Source organism: Thalassophryne amazonica, chromosome 1 (genome assembly GCF_902500255.1).
Source record: "Thalassophryne amazonica chromosome 1, fThaAma1.1, whole genome shotgun sequence".
In the NCBI taxonomy this organism is placed as follows: domain Eukaryota; kingdom Metazoa; phylum Chordata; class Actinopteri; order Batrachoidiformes; family Batrachoididae; genus Thalassophryne; species Thalassophryne amazonica.
Window position 1 is genome coordinate 154,441,064 of NC_047103.1, and position 14,814 is coordinate 154,455,877.

Below are 14,814 nucleotides of genomic sequence, written 5' to 3' on the forward strand. Positions count from 1 at the left end.
AAAAAAACAAAAAAAAGTGTGTGTGTATTTTGATCCGTACGTGTGTAACCAGATCCACGAATGTGTAAAAAAAAAAACAAAAAAAAAAACAGTGTGTGTGTATTTTGATCCGTACGTGTGTAACCAGATCCACGAATGTGTAAAAAAAAAACAAAAAAAAAAACAGTGTGTGTGTATTTTGATCCGTACGTGTGTAACCAGATCCACGAATGTGTAAAAAAAAAAAAATCAGTGTGTGTGTATTTTGATCCGTACGTGTGTAACCAGATCCACGAATGTGTAAAAAACAAAACAAAAAAAAAAACAGTGTGTGTATTTTGATCCATGCGTGTGTAACCAGATCCACAAATGTGTAGAAAAAAATCTGTGCGTGTGTGTATTTCAATGTGTAAAAGACGTGTGTGTCCTCACAGCCGGTCTGCTCTGTGTCAGCCTGATCCTGTCAGATCACAGAAGCTAAGCAGTGCAGCATCTGGGTAGTACTTGGATGGGAGACCTCTTCAGAACACCAGCAGTTGTGTGTTTCTCCGGGTAAAACTGGAGTTGTGTCAGGAAGGCATCCAGCGTAAAACTTGTGCCAAATATCTATGTGGATCTGTATCTGCTGTGGCGACCACAAATAATAACGGGAGCAGCTGAATTTACAACAAAAGACGTTCGTGTCCTCGTTACAGCTGATCCGTGACGTGCAAACACTAATGCTTTTTTTTCCCACCCAAATGCACCCAAGTCTCTTTCTGAGGATAACATGACCTAAAAAAACAGTGATAAAATTTTATTACCTGCCAATCTGGTCGTGTTTTCTGCATAAATAAACGTTATCCATTCTTCTGCTCAAACAGCAAGCCAGGGGCGAATCCAGACGGAAAGGGAACGTGGGCGGGGGGGCTCCCCACAACAGTCCTAGATTAAAGGTCCACTTTTGAAAACATTTTTTTCATATTATTACTCCTACTAATACTACTCATAATAATAATAATAATAATCATCATCATCATAATAATTTCAACAACGAAAATGTTTAGAAAGAATTTAAATGTTAGAAAGACTTTAATAGCTATATTTATAAACAATGTAGGTTAGAAATTGTGAGTTTTACAGTTACAGTGCTGTGAACAGTTAAATATGAGGTCAAGAACGATGTCTTTATTTATTTATTTTTATAAAACAAGTATTTATCTTCAATTAAGTAAAGAAACGGTGACTATAAAATGAGTATTGGCAAAACAGGTTATCATTTTCATGTTGAAGTGGCAGGGGGGTGTTGTCACCAGCTGCTCAAATAACTAGAAAAGTAACTCGTAATCTAACTTAGTACCTTTTAAAATTGAGTAATCAGTAAAATAACTTACTTTTCCAAGGAGTAATCAGTAACTGTATTACTTTTTCAGAGTAACTGTGGCAATACTGTTTGTTGCCTGTTTTGAGTTATATAGTTAGGTGTTCTCATTTTATTTACATAACAGTTACCTGTATTGGCAAACTGTAGTTTGGGGGGCAAGATGGGGCCTGTGTTTGTTTGGGCTGCGTCTTGCCTGCTAATGTGCCGACTTTGTCATGTTTCTGATCGTCTGTGCCGTGATATCAGTTGTGACGGACTGCGACTGTGTCGATGCTGTAAGGAGTTATGATCGAGGCTCTCTTTTTCAAATCAAAGAGTCAATGGAATGCCTTTTTAATGACTGGGACAGATACAAACAAACTTTCCACCCCCGTTTGTGTGCTCGCCCTCCTCCCAGGAATACCTGTTGTTATTGCACCGTCCAGGTAATTCCAAAAAGGGGTCCAAGAGGAAATCCTCAAAGCCTCGAGGTTGCAGAGCGGGCATCCAGTTTTGGGTAAAATGTGAGGCGAGGTCCGTGGCTCGCTCATACCGAAGCTACAGGTGGCTGTGCCCCGTTTCTCTTCAGCAGGACATGGCTGGCGGTGCCATACTTTGGATCTGGTCTTCACATTGGGTCTGCATGTTGCTGATGTGTGCGTAGAGGATGTTCTGTTGAGCGACCACTCCTGTGTTCTCTTTGACTTGAGGGTGCCGTCTCAGCCAAGGCCTGTGCTCTCCAAGGTAGAAAGGAGGGTTATTACAGGGGCAACATCCACACATTTTTGTGAAAAGTTTGATCCTCTTCTTTTTAGTGAATGCACTGAAATTGATGGCCTTGTGGACAGCTTTAACGGTCACTGTGCAACTATCTTGGATCAAGTTGCACCACTTAAATCTAAGAATGCATCTCGTGAAAAGTTCTGCCCCTGGATTAATGATGCGATCATGAATCTAAGGAGATCTTGTCATCAAATTGAACGCTTGTGGAAATCTACAAAATTGGAGGTCCACAGGCTGCATTTGAGAGACCTAATAGCCTCCCTAAATAAGATGTTAGAAGAGGCCAGGGCAAACTACTTCAATCTGCTGACTTCCTCTAATAGAGGAAATCCCAAGGCGCTCTTTGAAACTATTAGCTCTATTGTGGCACCTGCTACTTATGTCACTCCTGTTCACTCTAAAACTACTAGTGATGAGTTTCTGACTTTCTTTATTAATAAGGTCAGGGCTATAAAAGATAGACTGCCACAGTCAGTGCCACCTTGTCAAGGCCCCCAGCATATGGGACTACCCCCTCAATGCTGGGCATCATTTGCTCCTGTTACACAGGAGGACATTTTATCCATTATCAGCAAAATGAAACCATCTTCTAGTACACTAGATGTTCTTCCTTTTAGACTTTTCATGAATGTATTTGATTCTATTGGGCCATGTGTTGCCAAAATGTTTAATATGTCCCTGTCGACTGGTGTGTTCCCCAGTTCTTTTAAGCATGCTGTTGTGGAGCCACAGCTTAAGAAAGCTGGACTGGACCCTACAGATCTGAAGCACTTTAGGCCAATATCAAAAACCCCCTTCCTGGCTAAAGTCCTGAAAAAATTGGTCTGTGCCCAACTAACTTTCTTTTTGCAGACTAACAACATTTATGACACTTTTCAATCTGGGTACCGTGAGTTTCACTCCACTGAAACGGCACTGTTGAAAGTGTCGAGTGACATTATGATGGCCGCTGACACTGGCAAATGCACTGTCTTGGTTTTGTTGGATTTGTCATCTGCATCTGACACAGTTGACCATGGCATCCTGATCAGGAGACTACAGGATCCTGTGGGGATGTCGGGTCCTGTATTAGAGTGGTTCAGCTCCTACCTGGTTGGTAGAACTTTTAGTGTGTCTGTTGATAATGTGATGTCTGAGTCTGCTGACCTTTTGTGGGGTGTGCCGCAGGGCTCGGTTCTGGGACCTATTTTATTTCTTTTGTATATCATCCCTCTCGGCAAGTTGATCCAGCAGTTTTGTGACGTATCCTATCATCTCTATGCTGATGACCTGCAGCTGTACTGCTCCTTTAAAACTACTGAGACCCAGAAACTCAATTCTTTAACCAATTGTCTCACCAAAGTTAAGGAATGGCTCAGTGAAAACAGCTTGCAGCTGAACTCTGATAAGACTGAAACATTGATTGTTGTTCCGGAGAGTGCCGTGCCTGCTATTAGGTTGCACCTTGGTGAACTGAATAGTTCAGTTAAGGGCAGCCTGCGCAATCTTGGCATTATCTTGGATAAAGGGATGTCTCTGGAACATCATACGAAACAGTTAGTTAGGAATTGTTTTTTCCAGATCCGGAATATCTCTAAACTTCGAAAATGGTGTCTTTTGAAGAGTTAGAGATGATTGTACATGCTTTTATATCTTCGCAACTGGATTACTGTTACAGCCTGTTCACGTGTCTTAATAAGAAAGAACTGGCTCGTTTGCAGGTTGTGCAAAACTCCGCTGCACGGAGAGCCCATATTAGCCCAATACTCACGTCCCTGCATTGGCTCCCTGTCTCGTTTAGGACAAATTATAAAATCCTGGTGCTTACATTTAGAACTCTGCATGGGCAGGCTCCAGAATACATCAAGAAACTGATCCAACCGTATGTGTCCACCAGGGGCCTGAGGTCCTCCAACCTGAACCTGCTGATGGTTCCCCGTACCTGTTTTAAAACTCAAGGGGACAGATCTTTTAAAGTCGTGGCGCTGCACCTTTGGAATGAGCTTCCCTGCTCCCTTCGCTCGATAGACTGTCGATGCTTTTAAAAACCAACTTAAGACTCACCTTTTTAAAATTGCATTTTAGCTTGATTTTCTTTTAAATGTTTGTATGTGTTATTTTGTATTTATTGATTTTATCATGTGAAGCACTTTGTGACCCTGGTCTGTGAAAAGTGCTATATAAATAAAGTTTACTTACTTACTTACTTACTTATTGTTTTTCACCTCAACCAAGTTAATTGTTTTTGTTTGTGTGTATGTTCCTTTGTCTACAAGCAGAGGTGGTTAATTCTGGCTCCATATCAAAACACATAATCTAGAATAATAATATGGATTGGTAGATCTTGGGGTGACAAACAGGATCATTTTTAATAGACATGTTTATCATATGATTGGTGATCTAAGATCAATGTCAATGTCAAATTTATTTATATAGCACATTTAATACAGAAAAACTGCCCAAAGTGCTGCACGCACCCAAAAAATAATAATAGTAATAATGAAAAACACAACAGGAACAAAATGGCTAAAATGATAATCATAACCAAATCAGGAATCGGCTAGCTTGAGTCGAAAGCCAGAGCAAACAAATTAGTTTTTAACCAAGACTTGAAGATGTTTAAAGACGGGGCCATACGGACATTCAAAGGAAGCCTGTTCCAGAGTCTCGGAGCTGCCACTGAAAATGCACGGTCTCCCCTAGTTTTCAGCCGGGATTTCGCCACTTCCAGAGTCAGTTGATTGGCCGATCTCATATTTCGACCTGGAGCATGAACCGACAGAAGCTCGGAGAGGTAGGAGGGAGCCAATCCATTTAAACATTTAAAAACCAACAACAACAACTTGAAATGAATCCTGTAACTGACTGGAAGCCAGTGCAGAGAGGCCAGTACAGGAGTTATGTGGTCCCGCTTTCTGGTGCCCATAAGCAACTGCGCCACTGCGTTTTGGACCAATTGCAGACGGTGAATGGACATTTGATCTAGCCCACAATACAGGGAGTTACAATAGTCCAAACGACAGGTGACAAAAGCATGAGTCACTCTCTCCAAGTCAGCCCAGGGCAAATAGGGTTTAACTTTACCCAGGAGACGAAGCTGAAAAAAGCTAGACTTGATTACAGAGTTAATTTGCTTTTCAAATTTAAAACAACTGTCAAAGATGACACCAAGATTCCTAACAGACGGGTGGCAGTGGTTACTCAGCGAGCCCAGAGCAGTGGCATCAAATGAGTTCCCAAATACCACAATCTCGGTTTTAGAGTCATTCAGATTAAGACAATTATGGGTCAACCAGTCCTTCACTTCCTTCAACCAATTATTTAAAAGTTTAAAACTGTACAAACAGGACACCCGAGTCTCCTCTGCCTCGTGGAACCCCAGCCGTCTTTATTCAATACCGGGAAGTTCATACAACATCCGCCGACCAGCATTGTGGGAACAGTAGTCTCCCGCTACACCTCCTCCTTTTAGCTAAAGACATCTCTAAGAAAACAACTCAAAATGGCTCGCCAAAACATAACTGAGGAGCATCTTTCATTGTAAACATTTTAAATACTTTTTTTTTCCGTACAGCTACTTGTAACATAGAACACAATTGCATTTCTGGAAGCGTTCTCTTTTACAGCTAACGAACATTTCTATAAGCCTGTATGCATACCATTAGCAGATTTACATATCCAACCTTTGTGGAGGTCTCACAACTCTTCCAGATCTGGTAACTGTCCCAGTTGGTCTGAGGTGGCTCCTATTCCTCCTCAGAAAACCCCTGTCAGTTTCTACCTCATAAGATCTGGGAGCATTGGCAGGTCTAACTACTGCTCCAGTGATTCCTTCCGTAGTTATCCACACTTTCTGTCCTGTCTCCAATTCTGGGAGCGGTCTGGCACGATGTCTCCGGTTATATTGCCATGCCTGCGCACCACTCCCCTCCTCATCCTTCGTCCGAAAAGCCTGCAGGTCGGGCTACTTGGGCATCAACTTGGCTGTGGACTGTGGAAGGGAGCTGCACAGGTGTCTCCCCATGAGCAACTGCGCCGGTGAGAACCCGTGTTCCAGTGGGGTGGATCTGTAGACAAGCAGCGCCCTGCTGAAGTCACAGTCCTTTCTCCACAGATCTTTGATGGTACGAACAGCGCCCTCTGCCCCCCCATTAGCTTGGTGGTATCTAGGGCTGCTCGTAACATGTGTGAACTGGTACTCCTTAGCAAACTGTCTGAACTGGTCTGAAGAAAATTGTGGCCCGTTATCTGACACCACAGTCTCTGCAACTCCGTGTCTTGCAAAGGCCTCTTTCACTGCCTTAATAGTGACCTCTGCCGTTGTGTGCTTCAGTTCATCTCAATGTACCGAGAAAAGAAGTCAATAATCAACAAATATTGTTTCTGTGACCACTCAAAAAGATCCATGCCAACTTTCTGCCATGGGCGGTCGGGAACAGGAGTTGGCAACATGGGTTCACGATTCTGTACCCTGTGCTTTTGACATATTTCACACCTGTCTACCATCTGTTGTATTTGAGTTGAGATGCCCGGCCACCACACAGCCTCTTTAGCTCTAGCACTGCACTTTGAAATGCCCTGGTGGCCTTCATGGAGACATGCCAAAACCTCTGCTCGCGGAGGAGGTGGTATCACCCAGTCTCTCTCCTTTCATGTGAAGATCCTGTGCCACATTTAAGTCCATTCTGTATTGCCAGTAATCCCTTAACTCTGGATCTAGTTTACACTTTTCTGGCCATCCTAACAAACAGTGATTTACCACCTTTTTGCACAGTTCATTGTTACCTTGTGCTAGTTTAATGTCCTCCAGCCTTTTGTCTGTGGCTGGAAGCTGGGATACAACACAGTCCACAAAGACATCCACTTCCTTTTTCAGCTGAAGGTCTCCTGGAGAGGGCAGGCCCTCCAGCGGTGCCCGGGACAGGGCATCAGCGGTGACGTGGTTCTTCCCCGGAACATGAACAATGTTAAAAGAAAAACGCAGCAGTCTGAGGCGGAATCTCAGAATGTGTGGAGGTAGGTCATCCAGGCCTCTTGTGCTCAGGAGAGTAACCAGGGGTTTGTGATCCGTGATCAGGGTGAACTGCAATCCCCTGAGATAAGATGAGAGTCTCTCACATGCCCATGTCTCAGCATGCGCCTCCTTTTCTATCTGCGCATAACGTCTCTCTGTGTCTGTGAGTCCTCTTGAGATATATGTCACTGGTCGCCACGAGCCGTCGGACTGTTTCTGAGTAAGAACAGCTCCAATACCATATGGCGACACATCAGCCGCAACTCTTGCATCCGCTGAGTTAGAGTACTGAGCGAGCACTTCGGGCGAGCTTAGAATCGCTTTTAGTCTCTGAAACGCTGTCTCCTGTGGCTCCGCCCACATCCAGTCGTTTCTCTCTTTTGTAGGTCTTTTAGCGGTGTGGTGATTGTGGCCAATTGTAGCATGAACTTAGCGAGATAGTTGGCCATTCCCAAGAGATGGCACACATCTTCCACATTCTGAGGCTGTGGCAGCTGTTGAATTGCTTTTACCTTGTTGGGATCAGCCTCAATGCCTTTTGCTGAAACTTTGTGTCCCACAAAGATAATTTCGCTTTTAGCAAACTCACACTTCTCGTTCAGAGTGAGACCTTCCCTCTGAAACTTTTGGAGCACACAATGCAACCTATGGTCATGCACCTGCCTGTCTCTGCCATACACAAGCACATCTTAAAAGGGAGTTTTTCCTTCCCACTGTAGCCAAGTGCTTGCTCACAGGGGGTCGTTTTGACCGTTGGGGTTTTACATAATTATTGTATGGCCTTGCCTTACAATATAAAGCGCCTTGGGGCAACTGTTTGTTGTGATTTGGCGCTATATAAAAAAATTGATTGATTGATTGATTGATCGTCGGCATGACAAATCACACCTTCAAAATCTTCCAGCATCTGCGACATTCTCCTTTGGAAATGTTCCGGTGCCGACGCTATGCCAAAAGGAAGGCGGTTGAACTGAAACCTTCCAAAAGGCGTGATGAAGGTTGTGAGCGGCCTTGACTCGGGTGTCAGAGGAATTTGCCAAAATCCAGAACGGGCTTCGAGCTTTGTGAACACTCTAGCATCCTTCATCATTGCTAGTGTTTGATCCACTGCTGGGAGAATATGACGTTCCCTTTTTACTGCTGCATTCAGGGGTGTTAGGTCCACACATATTCTGGGAGGCTTTTTTACTGGTCTGGGGATCACAACAATGCCCGAACACCACTCCGTAGGCTCAGTGACTTTGGAGATAACTCCCATCTCCTCCATCCTGTGCAGCTCTGTTCTCACTGCATCTCTGAGGGGAAGCGGTACCCGTCGCGGGGCGGATAGGGCTACCGGTATGGCTCCCTGCTCTAGCTCAATGTGATATGGCTCCTTCAACATTCCTAAACCTTAAACACATCTGGGTAAGCCGCCCTGAAATCTATCTCCGATTCAGTGACCATATTGATCCTATACACGAGGCCTAAAGCCTCACATGCAGGTCTGCTTAACAGTGGCTGAACTAGACCTGACACAAGGTAGACCTCCTGTGATACACTGTGTCCTTTCACTGCCAGTTGTGCCCCAAAGCAGCCTTTAACATTGAGTGGGTAACTGCCTGGCCCCAGTAGTGTCTTTTTAGGTTTCTGCAGCTTACCATCCCTATCTGGGCTGTATAGTCCCTCCGGAATAGACGTAACATCTGCCCCTGTGTCAAGTTTAAAGTCTATGTTTTCCCCATTTAGCTTGACCTTTTGCATCCAGGGCTGTGACCTCACTGTCCCCACTTCTCCCAGGAACACACAATCCTCACTGTCCGTATCTTTTAGACTTTCCGTCACTTCTCATACCCTTGCAGCATCACTACTGCGACAAACTACAGCAAAATGTCCTTTCCTCAAACATTTTCGGCACTGTACTTCTCTAGCTGGGCAATCCTTCCATGAGTGCTTGCTCTTGCGGCCACAGCGGCTACATTCCCTATCACTTTGCTTGGGTGGCCTTTGTTCTTTCTTCTGCCGTGTCTCTGTTCTCCCTCTTTTCATGCTTGACCTTATAGTATCCATGTTCAGTGTTTCCCTTCTGCAGAGCTGCTGTGAAGTATTAATTGTTGTTTCTTTACAGATTCGCTCTGCCTAACTTTCTGAATGGCTTTAGCAAGGGTTAACTCTGAGTCCATTTGTAGCTGCTCGGACAGTCTTTTGTCTCTTTTGCCAACTACAACTCTGTCCCGTATAAGTTCATCTTTGAGCACTCCGAATCCACAGTTTTCTGCAAGTTTATGTAGAGCTGTGATGAATGATTCTGCACTCTCACCCTCTTGTTGCCGTCTGGAATTAAACTGTGCTCTTTCGAAAATGACTGTTTTCCAACATAATGCTTCTCAAATGCCTCTTTAACAGTTGCATATTTCTTTTTCTCTGCATCATTCAGTGGTAAGACAGCCAAAACATCGTCAGCAGTGTCTCCCATCGCGTACAGAAGTGAGTTGACCTGATATTCGTCAGGCTTATTGTCGAGAGCGGTTGCAATACGAAACCTTTCAAACCTTCTGATCCACTTTGGCCATTCAGCCGGATGAGAAAAGTCAAATGTCTCTGGGGGAGTTATTTGTACCGTGGTCGCCATCGTAATGAGTGGATCTCTGGCTGCTTTGTGTCCAGAATCCGAACTGTCCGGGGAGCCGACCACGTCTCCCTCCACCGACATGTAGGCCCATGCTTAACAGAGCGCACCCACCTCGTAGCTAGCGCGGGTGTCCGTCGTGGCCGTGTTTCGCCTGCCTGTCGGTCATTTTCGGATTGCGACTGCACGAAAACTTTCGCAAGTTAATTACACTGTACTGCACTCAAAAATACGGTGGAGGCAGTTCGCACTCTCTGACACCATGTACAAACAGGACACCCAAGTCTCCTCTGCCTCGTGGAACCCCAGCCGTCTTTATTCAGTACCCGGAAGTTCATACAACATCCGCCGAACAGCATTGTGGGAACAGTAGTCTCCCGCTACAAAAACTGTCTCTGCCCGGGTACAGCGGAAGATAAATTTGGAAGATAAATTTGCAGATCATCTGCAAAGCAGTGAAAAGAAATATCATATTTTCTAAAACTGACCCAAGTGGCAGCATATACAGAGAAAACAATAAAAGGCCCAAAATGGAACCCTGTGGTACTCCGCATTTTAGTGGGGCAACATCAGATGAATAAGGGCCAAGGTGCACAGCAAACGACCGATTTTCCAAATCAAATCAAATCAATTTTATTTATATAGTGCCAAATCACAACAAACAGTTGCCCCAAGGTGCTTTATATTGTAAGGCAAAGCCATACAATAATTAGAGAAAATAGGATGTAAACCAACGTAAGGCAGTACCTTTAATGCCAACATGGTTTTCAAGGTGTGACAACAGAATTTTATGGTCAACTGTGTCAAACGCTGCCATTAAATCTAAAAGGATTAAAACAATAGAATGACCAGAATCAACAGATAAAATTAAGTCATTAAAAACTCTTAAGTGCAGTTTCAGTGCTATGGCACAACTTTTTCAAAAATGCCATTAAAATGCCATCAAGTAAGTTTGAATTTGTTTAAAAACCAAATTTTCCAATATTTTGGACAGAAAAGGCAACTTTGAAATTGGCCTATAATTTGCAAGGACTTCAGAGTCCAAATTTTTATTTTTAAGCAAGGGCTGAACAACTGCATGCTTAAATGAACTAGGGACACAGCTAGAAGTCAGTGATAGATTCATGATCTTCAGTAAATAAGGGCCAACCACATCAAATGCATATTTGAGCAGTTTGGGAGGAAGACAATCAAGTGGACCGTTAGAGGGTCGGAGCTTTTGCACAGCAACAGACAGATCACTGGCCATCAATGTGAACGTATCTTTGAGTTATGGATTTTGAGGAATTCAAGAATTAATTCATATTTACTTATTAATCTTGCATGCGGTCCCAAAATTTACTGTCTTGTCACTCATCTAACAATCAGAATTTGCTTTGAACTTTGGTTTTGAGAAGCCAGAATTGAGGTCTGTGTAGGTTTTGAGATGAAGGAAAGAACACACGTGGCAATTGTGTCAAATTTCTCCAGCAATCTAACCAATCTGACCTGCGGCTTCACCCGACACTAAAGCACATTTCCAGCACGTCAAAGTGCTGATAGCTTCAGCAAACACTTCCACATCAGGTCTGACCCTCACTGTGTCTGTTTTGACCCATGTTTCACACACAGGTCCTGAAGGGTTTCCCAGAGTGCCTGCAGGCAGATATCTGCCTTCACCTCAACAAGAGCCTCCTTCAAGACTGCAAAGCATTCCGTGGGGCCACGAAAGGATGCCTTCGGGCCTTGGCCATGAGGTTTAAGACCACCCATGCTCCCCCCGGGGACACCTTAGTCCACTGTGGAGATGTGCTGACTGCGCTCTACTTTGTGTCCCGTGGCTCCATTGAAATCCTCAAAGATGATGTAGTTGTGGCCATCTTGGGTAGGTCTGCTGTATACATTAAAGCTGTTTCTATGTTCTGCATGCATCTAGAATGTGTCTCTTAAACATATGATTAATGAAATGCTTTGCTTAATCATATGTGTTCATTCTGCAAGTTCCAAAAGTTTTGAAACATTTTAAAATAGTTTCACTTTGCTGTCTAGCTGAGGGGTTTTTCTAAACTGGGAAATAGGGGCACCGTGCCCCCTTGCCGAAATGCCAGTTTTTTTATGCATTCTTCCAAGCAACCAGCCTTCCCCTCAGTGACTGATTCTTCTGTAAATACATAACACTGATGCCAGGAAATAGCAAACCTTTTTGTAATAAACAACTTTTTCCCAAAATACTAAAAACGTGGCAAAATGACAATAATAATGCGTAAACATGACCTATTTCAGGCAGCTCCCAGGTTCTGTTGTTGTTGTTCCAGTCCTCTAAGAAGCCTCAGAATATCCCATTTTGACCTCAAATTTTCAAAAGCTCCCCTACTGCACCATACCCACCACTCCCTTGCATCTGGTGTCACCCCCTTGTTAAATTTTCCTAGAAAAAGCAATGCTAGCTGCTCTTTTTTTAACTTTTCAATTCACAGAGTTGGTCTGTACATACGTATATCTACATATACAATGTAAATACTTCCGCTATTGTGTTTTATATACAGTGCCCGCCAAAAGTATTGGAACATTTGGTATTTCACACTTTTAATTTGTTTATACCATTTCACATACAAAAATTATGTTCCTTAAACTCAAGCTCAAACTTCATATAAATTAATTAACAATCTAAAAGCCAAAATGATAAGTAAGTAAGTAATGGAACGCTTTGGTATAATACCTGTAAATAAGCAGTTTTATTGTCAGTTTTCTTCAGGATTTCTTTCACCAAAACATCAGATTTAGGCTTGCATCTCAGATGAACCTTCTGGAAAATTGGAGTTGAACTTTCAGCTCTTCTTTTTAATAAAATCCTCCTCTGTACCACTTCATCATGAAGCTGTATAACTGGTGATACAAAATGCAAAACATGCACTATGCACAATTTCTCCAATCACAGCCAGAGAAGCCTGTAACTTTTTGTGGGTTGTCTGGGTGTCTTGGTGGCTTTCCTCACTCTTCTCCTTTTTGCACAATCAGTTTTTGAGAACTGTCCACTCCATACAGATTTACCATAGAGTGCCATACCATTTGTATTTCTTTATAATTTAAGTAAAGTCCAAGACATGTTCAGTGATTTGTCTGAAGAAAACTGGCAATAAAATTAATTTGAATTCTAGAAGCTCTGAGATGTAATTTGGGGCTATTCCAGACAATAAATTGCAGTGAGTGCAGCACCCGTTTGGTGAGAAAAACCTTATTCAAAACCACTCGTCTAGTAGCATTATCACAAGAATTTACAAATACATCTTTTCAACATAAAGTAACAGAAACTAATCATACCTGTAAAGTAATGCACAACCACTTTTTTTCACTTGTACTACATAAATATACTTCAATCTACTTGCTTCTAAATTTTTCAACCTGTTGTCTACAGATACAATTGGTTTGGCCACCTCTGGTCTAGTTTTCACATCTTTGAAAAGTGGATGGACACCATACGATGTTGTTGAGGATTTGCAAGAACCAGGCAGCGTGTAGTTCATCCGTCTGGTCTTTTATTTTACAATGTTTACTGCTATTGACATGACATTCCCATGCTTTCTCGCCATGTGAAGCGTAACTAACAGAATCCTGGCAGAAAATGCGCAACACTTTTCCAGGCAAAGCGATCTTGCAAAAACATTCGCCGAGGACACAATCGGCAGTCTCCTCGCTTCCCGCTAGCATGGTTTGGACAACACAATCAAACCAGTGCCACCTGAAACGATTCTTCATTGTAGAGTTGATTTATATAAGTCATGAGACATCTTTATGGTACAAAATTCTGTATTGCTATCGGGCACGAAAAACAACAGAAATGACCTATTTACGACTGGTCATTAACAGCCTGCAGGGCAAAGGCACTTGCAACAACACTGTTAATACGTAGTACAAAAAACAAACATGTGACGGGCCCAGATTTCGCAACATTAGAGTCTGGTAACAACCCGAAAGTAATGCAGACATCAGTCTATAATACAGAACTGCGTATATGTCGCACGTCTGATACGCAACACATTATACATACTGTTACCTCCTTCCAGACTCTGGCACTTAACTGTGGTAGAAAGACCTCTGGTTTATATGCTGAATACTCTTACCCAGCTGTGGCTCGGTGTAGCTGGCTTTATCGGTCTTTATCAGGCTTTAACGCTGATGTGTGGAGTGCAGACAGGCATGTACATTGCAGCTTTTTACATTCATAATTAAAAAAAAAAACAAACTGCACACACACTGCTAACAGAGGAGCTTAAGAACACTTCATTGCCCATAACACAGATCAACTTTACACATACATTACCCACAAGGCCAACCTCTTAAGGTGACAGGCTAAGCCTGTAACAGTATATATATCCCACTCATTGTTTCTCAACGGATTTGCACTGATCTCAAAAATGACCCACACAACTGGCAAAAAAGCAGAAATCTGCCAGAAAGCGGAGATTTTTCATTCATGGAAATACCAAGTGTTCCAGTACTTTTGGAGGGCACTGTTATTTTGCCTTGTTATTTTGAAGAATCTTTGCGACTCTGAGAAACACACCAGAATTCCAATGTGCTTGTACTTAAATGTACTTGCACAAATGCCAACAAACTTTATTCTTTTCTATTCTATCATTACATGGGGAGACATAATATTTGCATTGTGAAGGAATGTCACCTCCAAGATTTTGACCATGTGGGGAAGCTTGCCTAAGCATGATCCAGCATGATCCAGCATACAAGTGCCTCTGTGTTGAGGACTCCAGCAAGTGGAAAAGGCCAAGGGGACCGTCATGTCTCACTTGGCTTCAAAGGATTCTGTGCATAACTATTTTTGGGAGGCGCAGATGGACACACTATCTGATTAAATGGTTGTGATTCAGGACCAAGGCCGGTTCCATCTTGTGGTTGTTGAAGTTATGCACAAGACCTCTTCAAAATCCCAGTCTTGCTCTGGCCTTATGTCACATCCCATGTGCAGATGCCATAGTGCTGAGCAGGGGTGTGCTGGGAACATTTTTCAGCCCAGGAGTTTCATATCCAATCGGCCCACAAACCGCCAGCGCACAGAGATAATAAGAGTTCTGCTGTGGCATTTATGACTGAACGTATATGCGTGCGCACACA

The 14,814-nt window shown here is 43.1% G+C and overlaps 1 protein-coding gene across 1 annotated transcript in view; it reads left to right on the top strand.

The window, feature by feature from the left end:
* Nucleotides 1–14,814, top strand: part of kcnh7 (potassium channel, voltage gated eag related subfamily H, member 7) — a 340,856-nt gene that overhangs the window by 266,187 nt on the left and 59,855 nt on the right. The window contains 1 exon segment of the mRNA XM_034176733.1: nt 11,317–11,569. Within this exon segment, the coding sequence (XP_034032624.1) occupies nt 11,317–11,569 (253 nt within the window).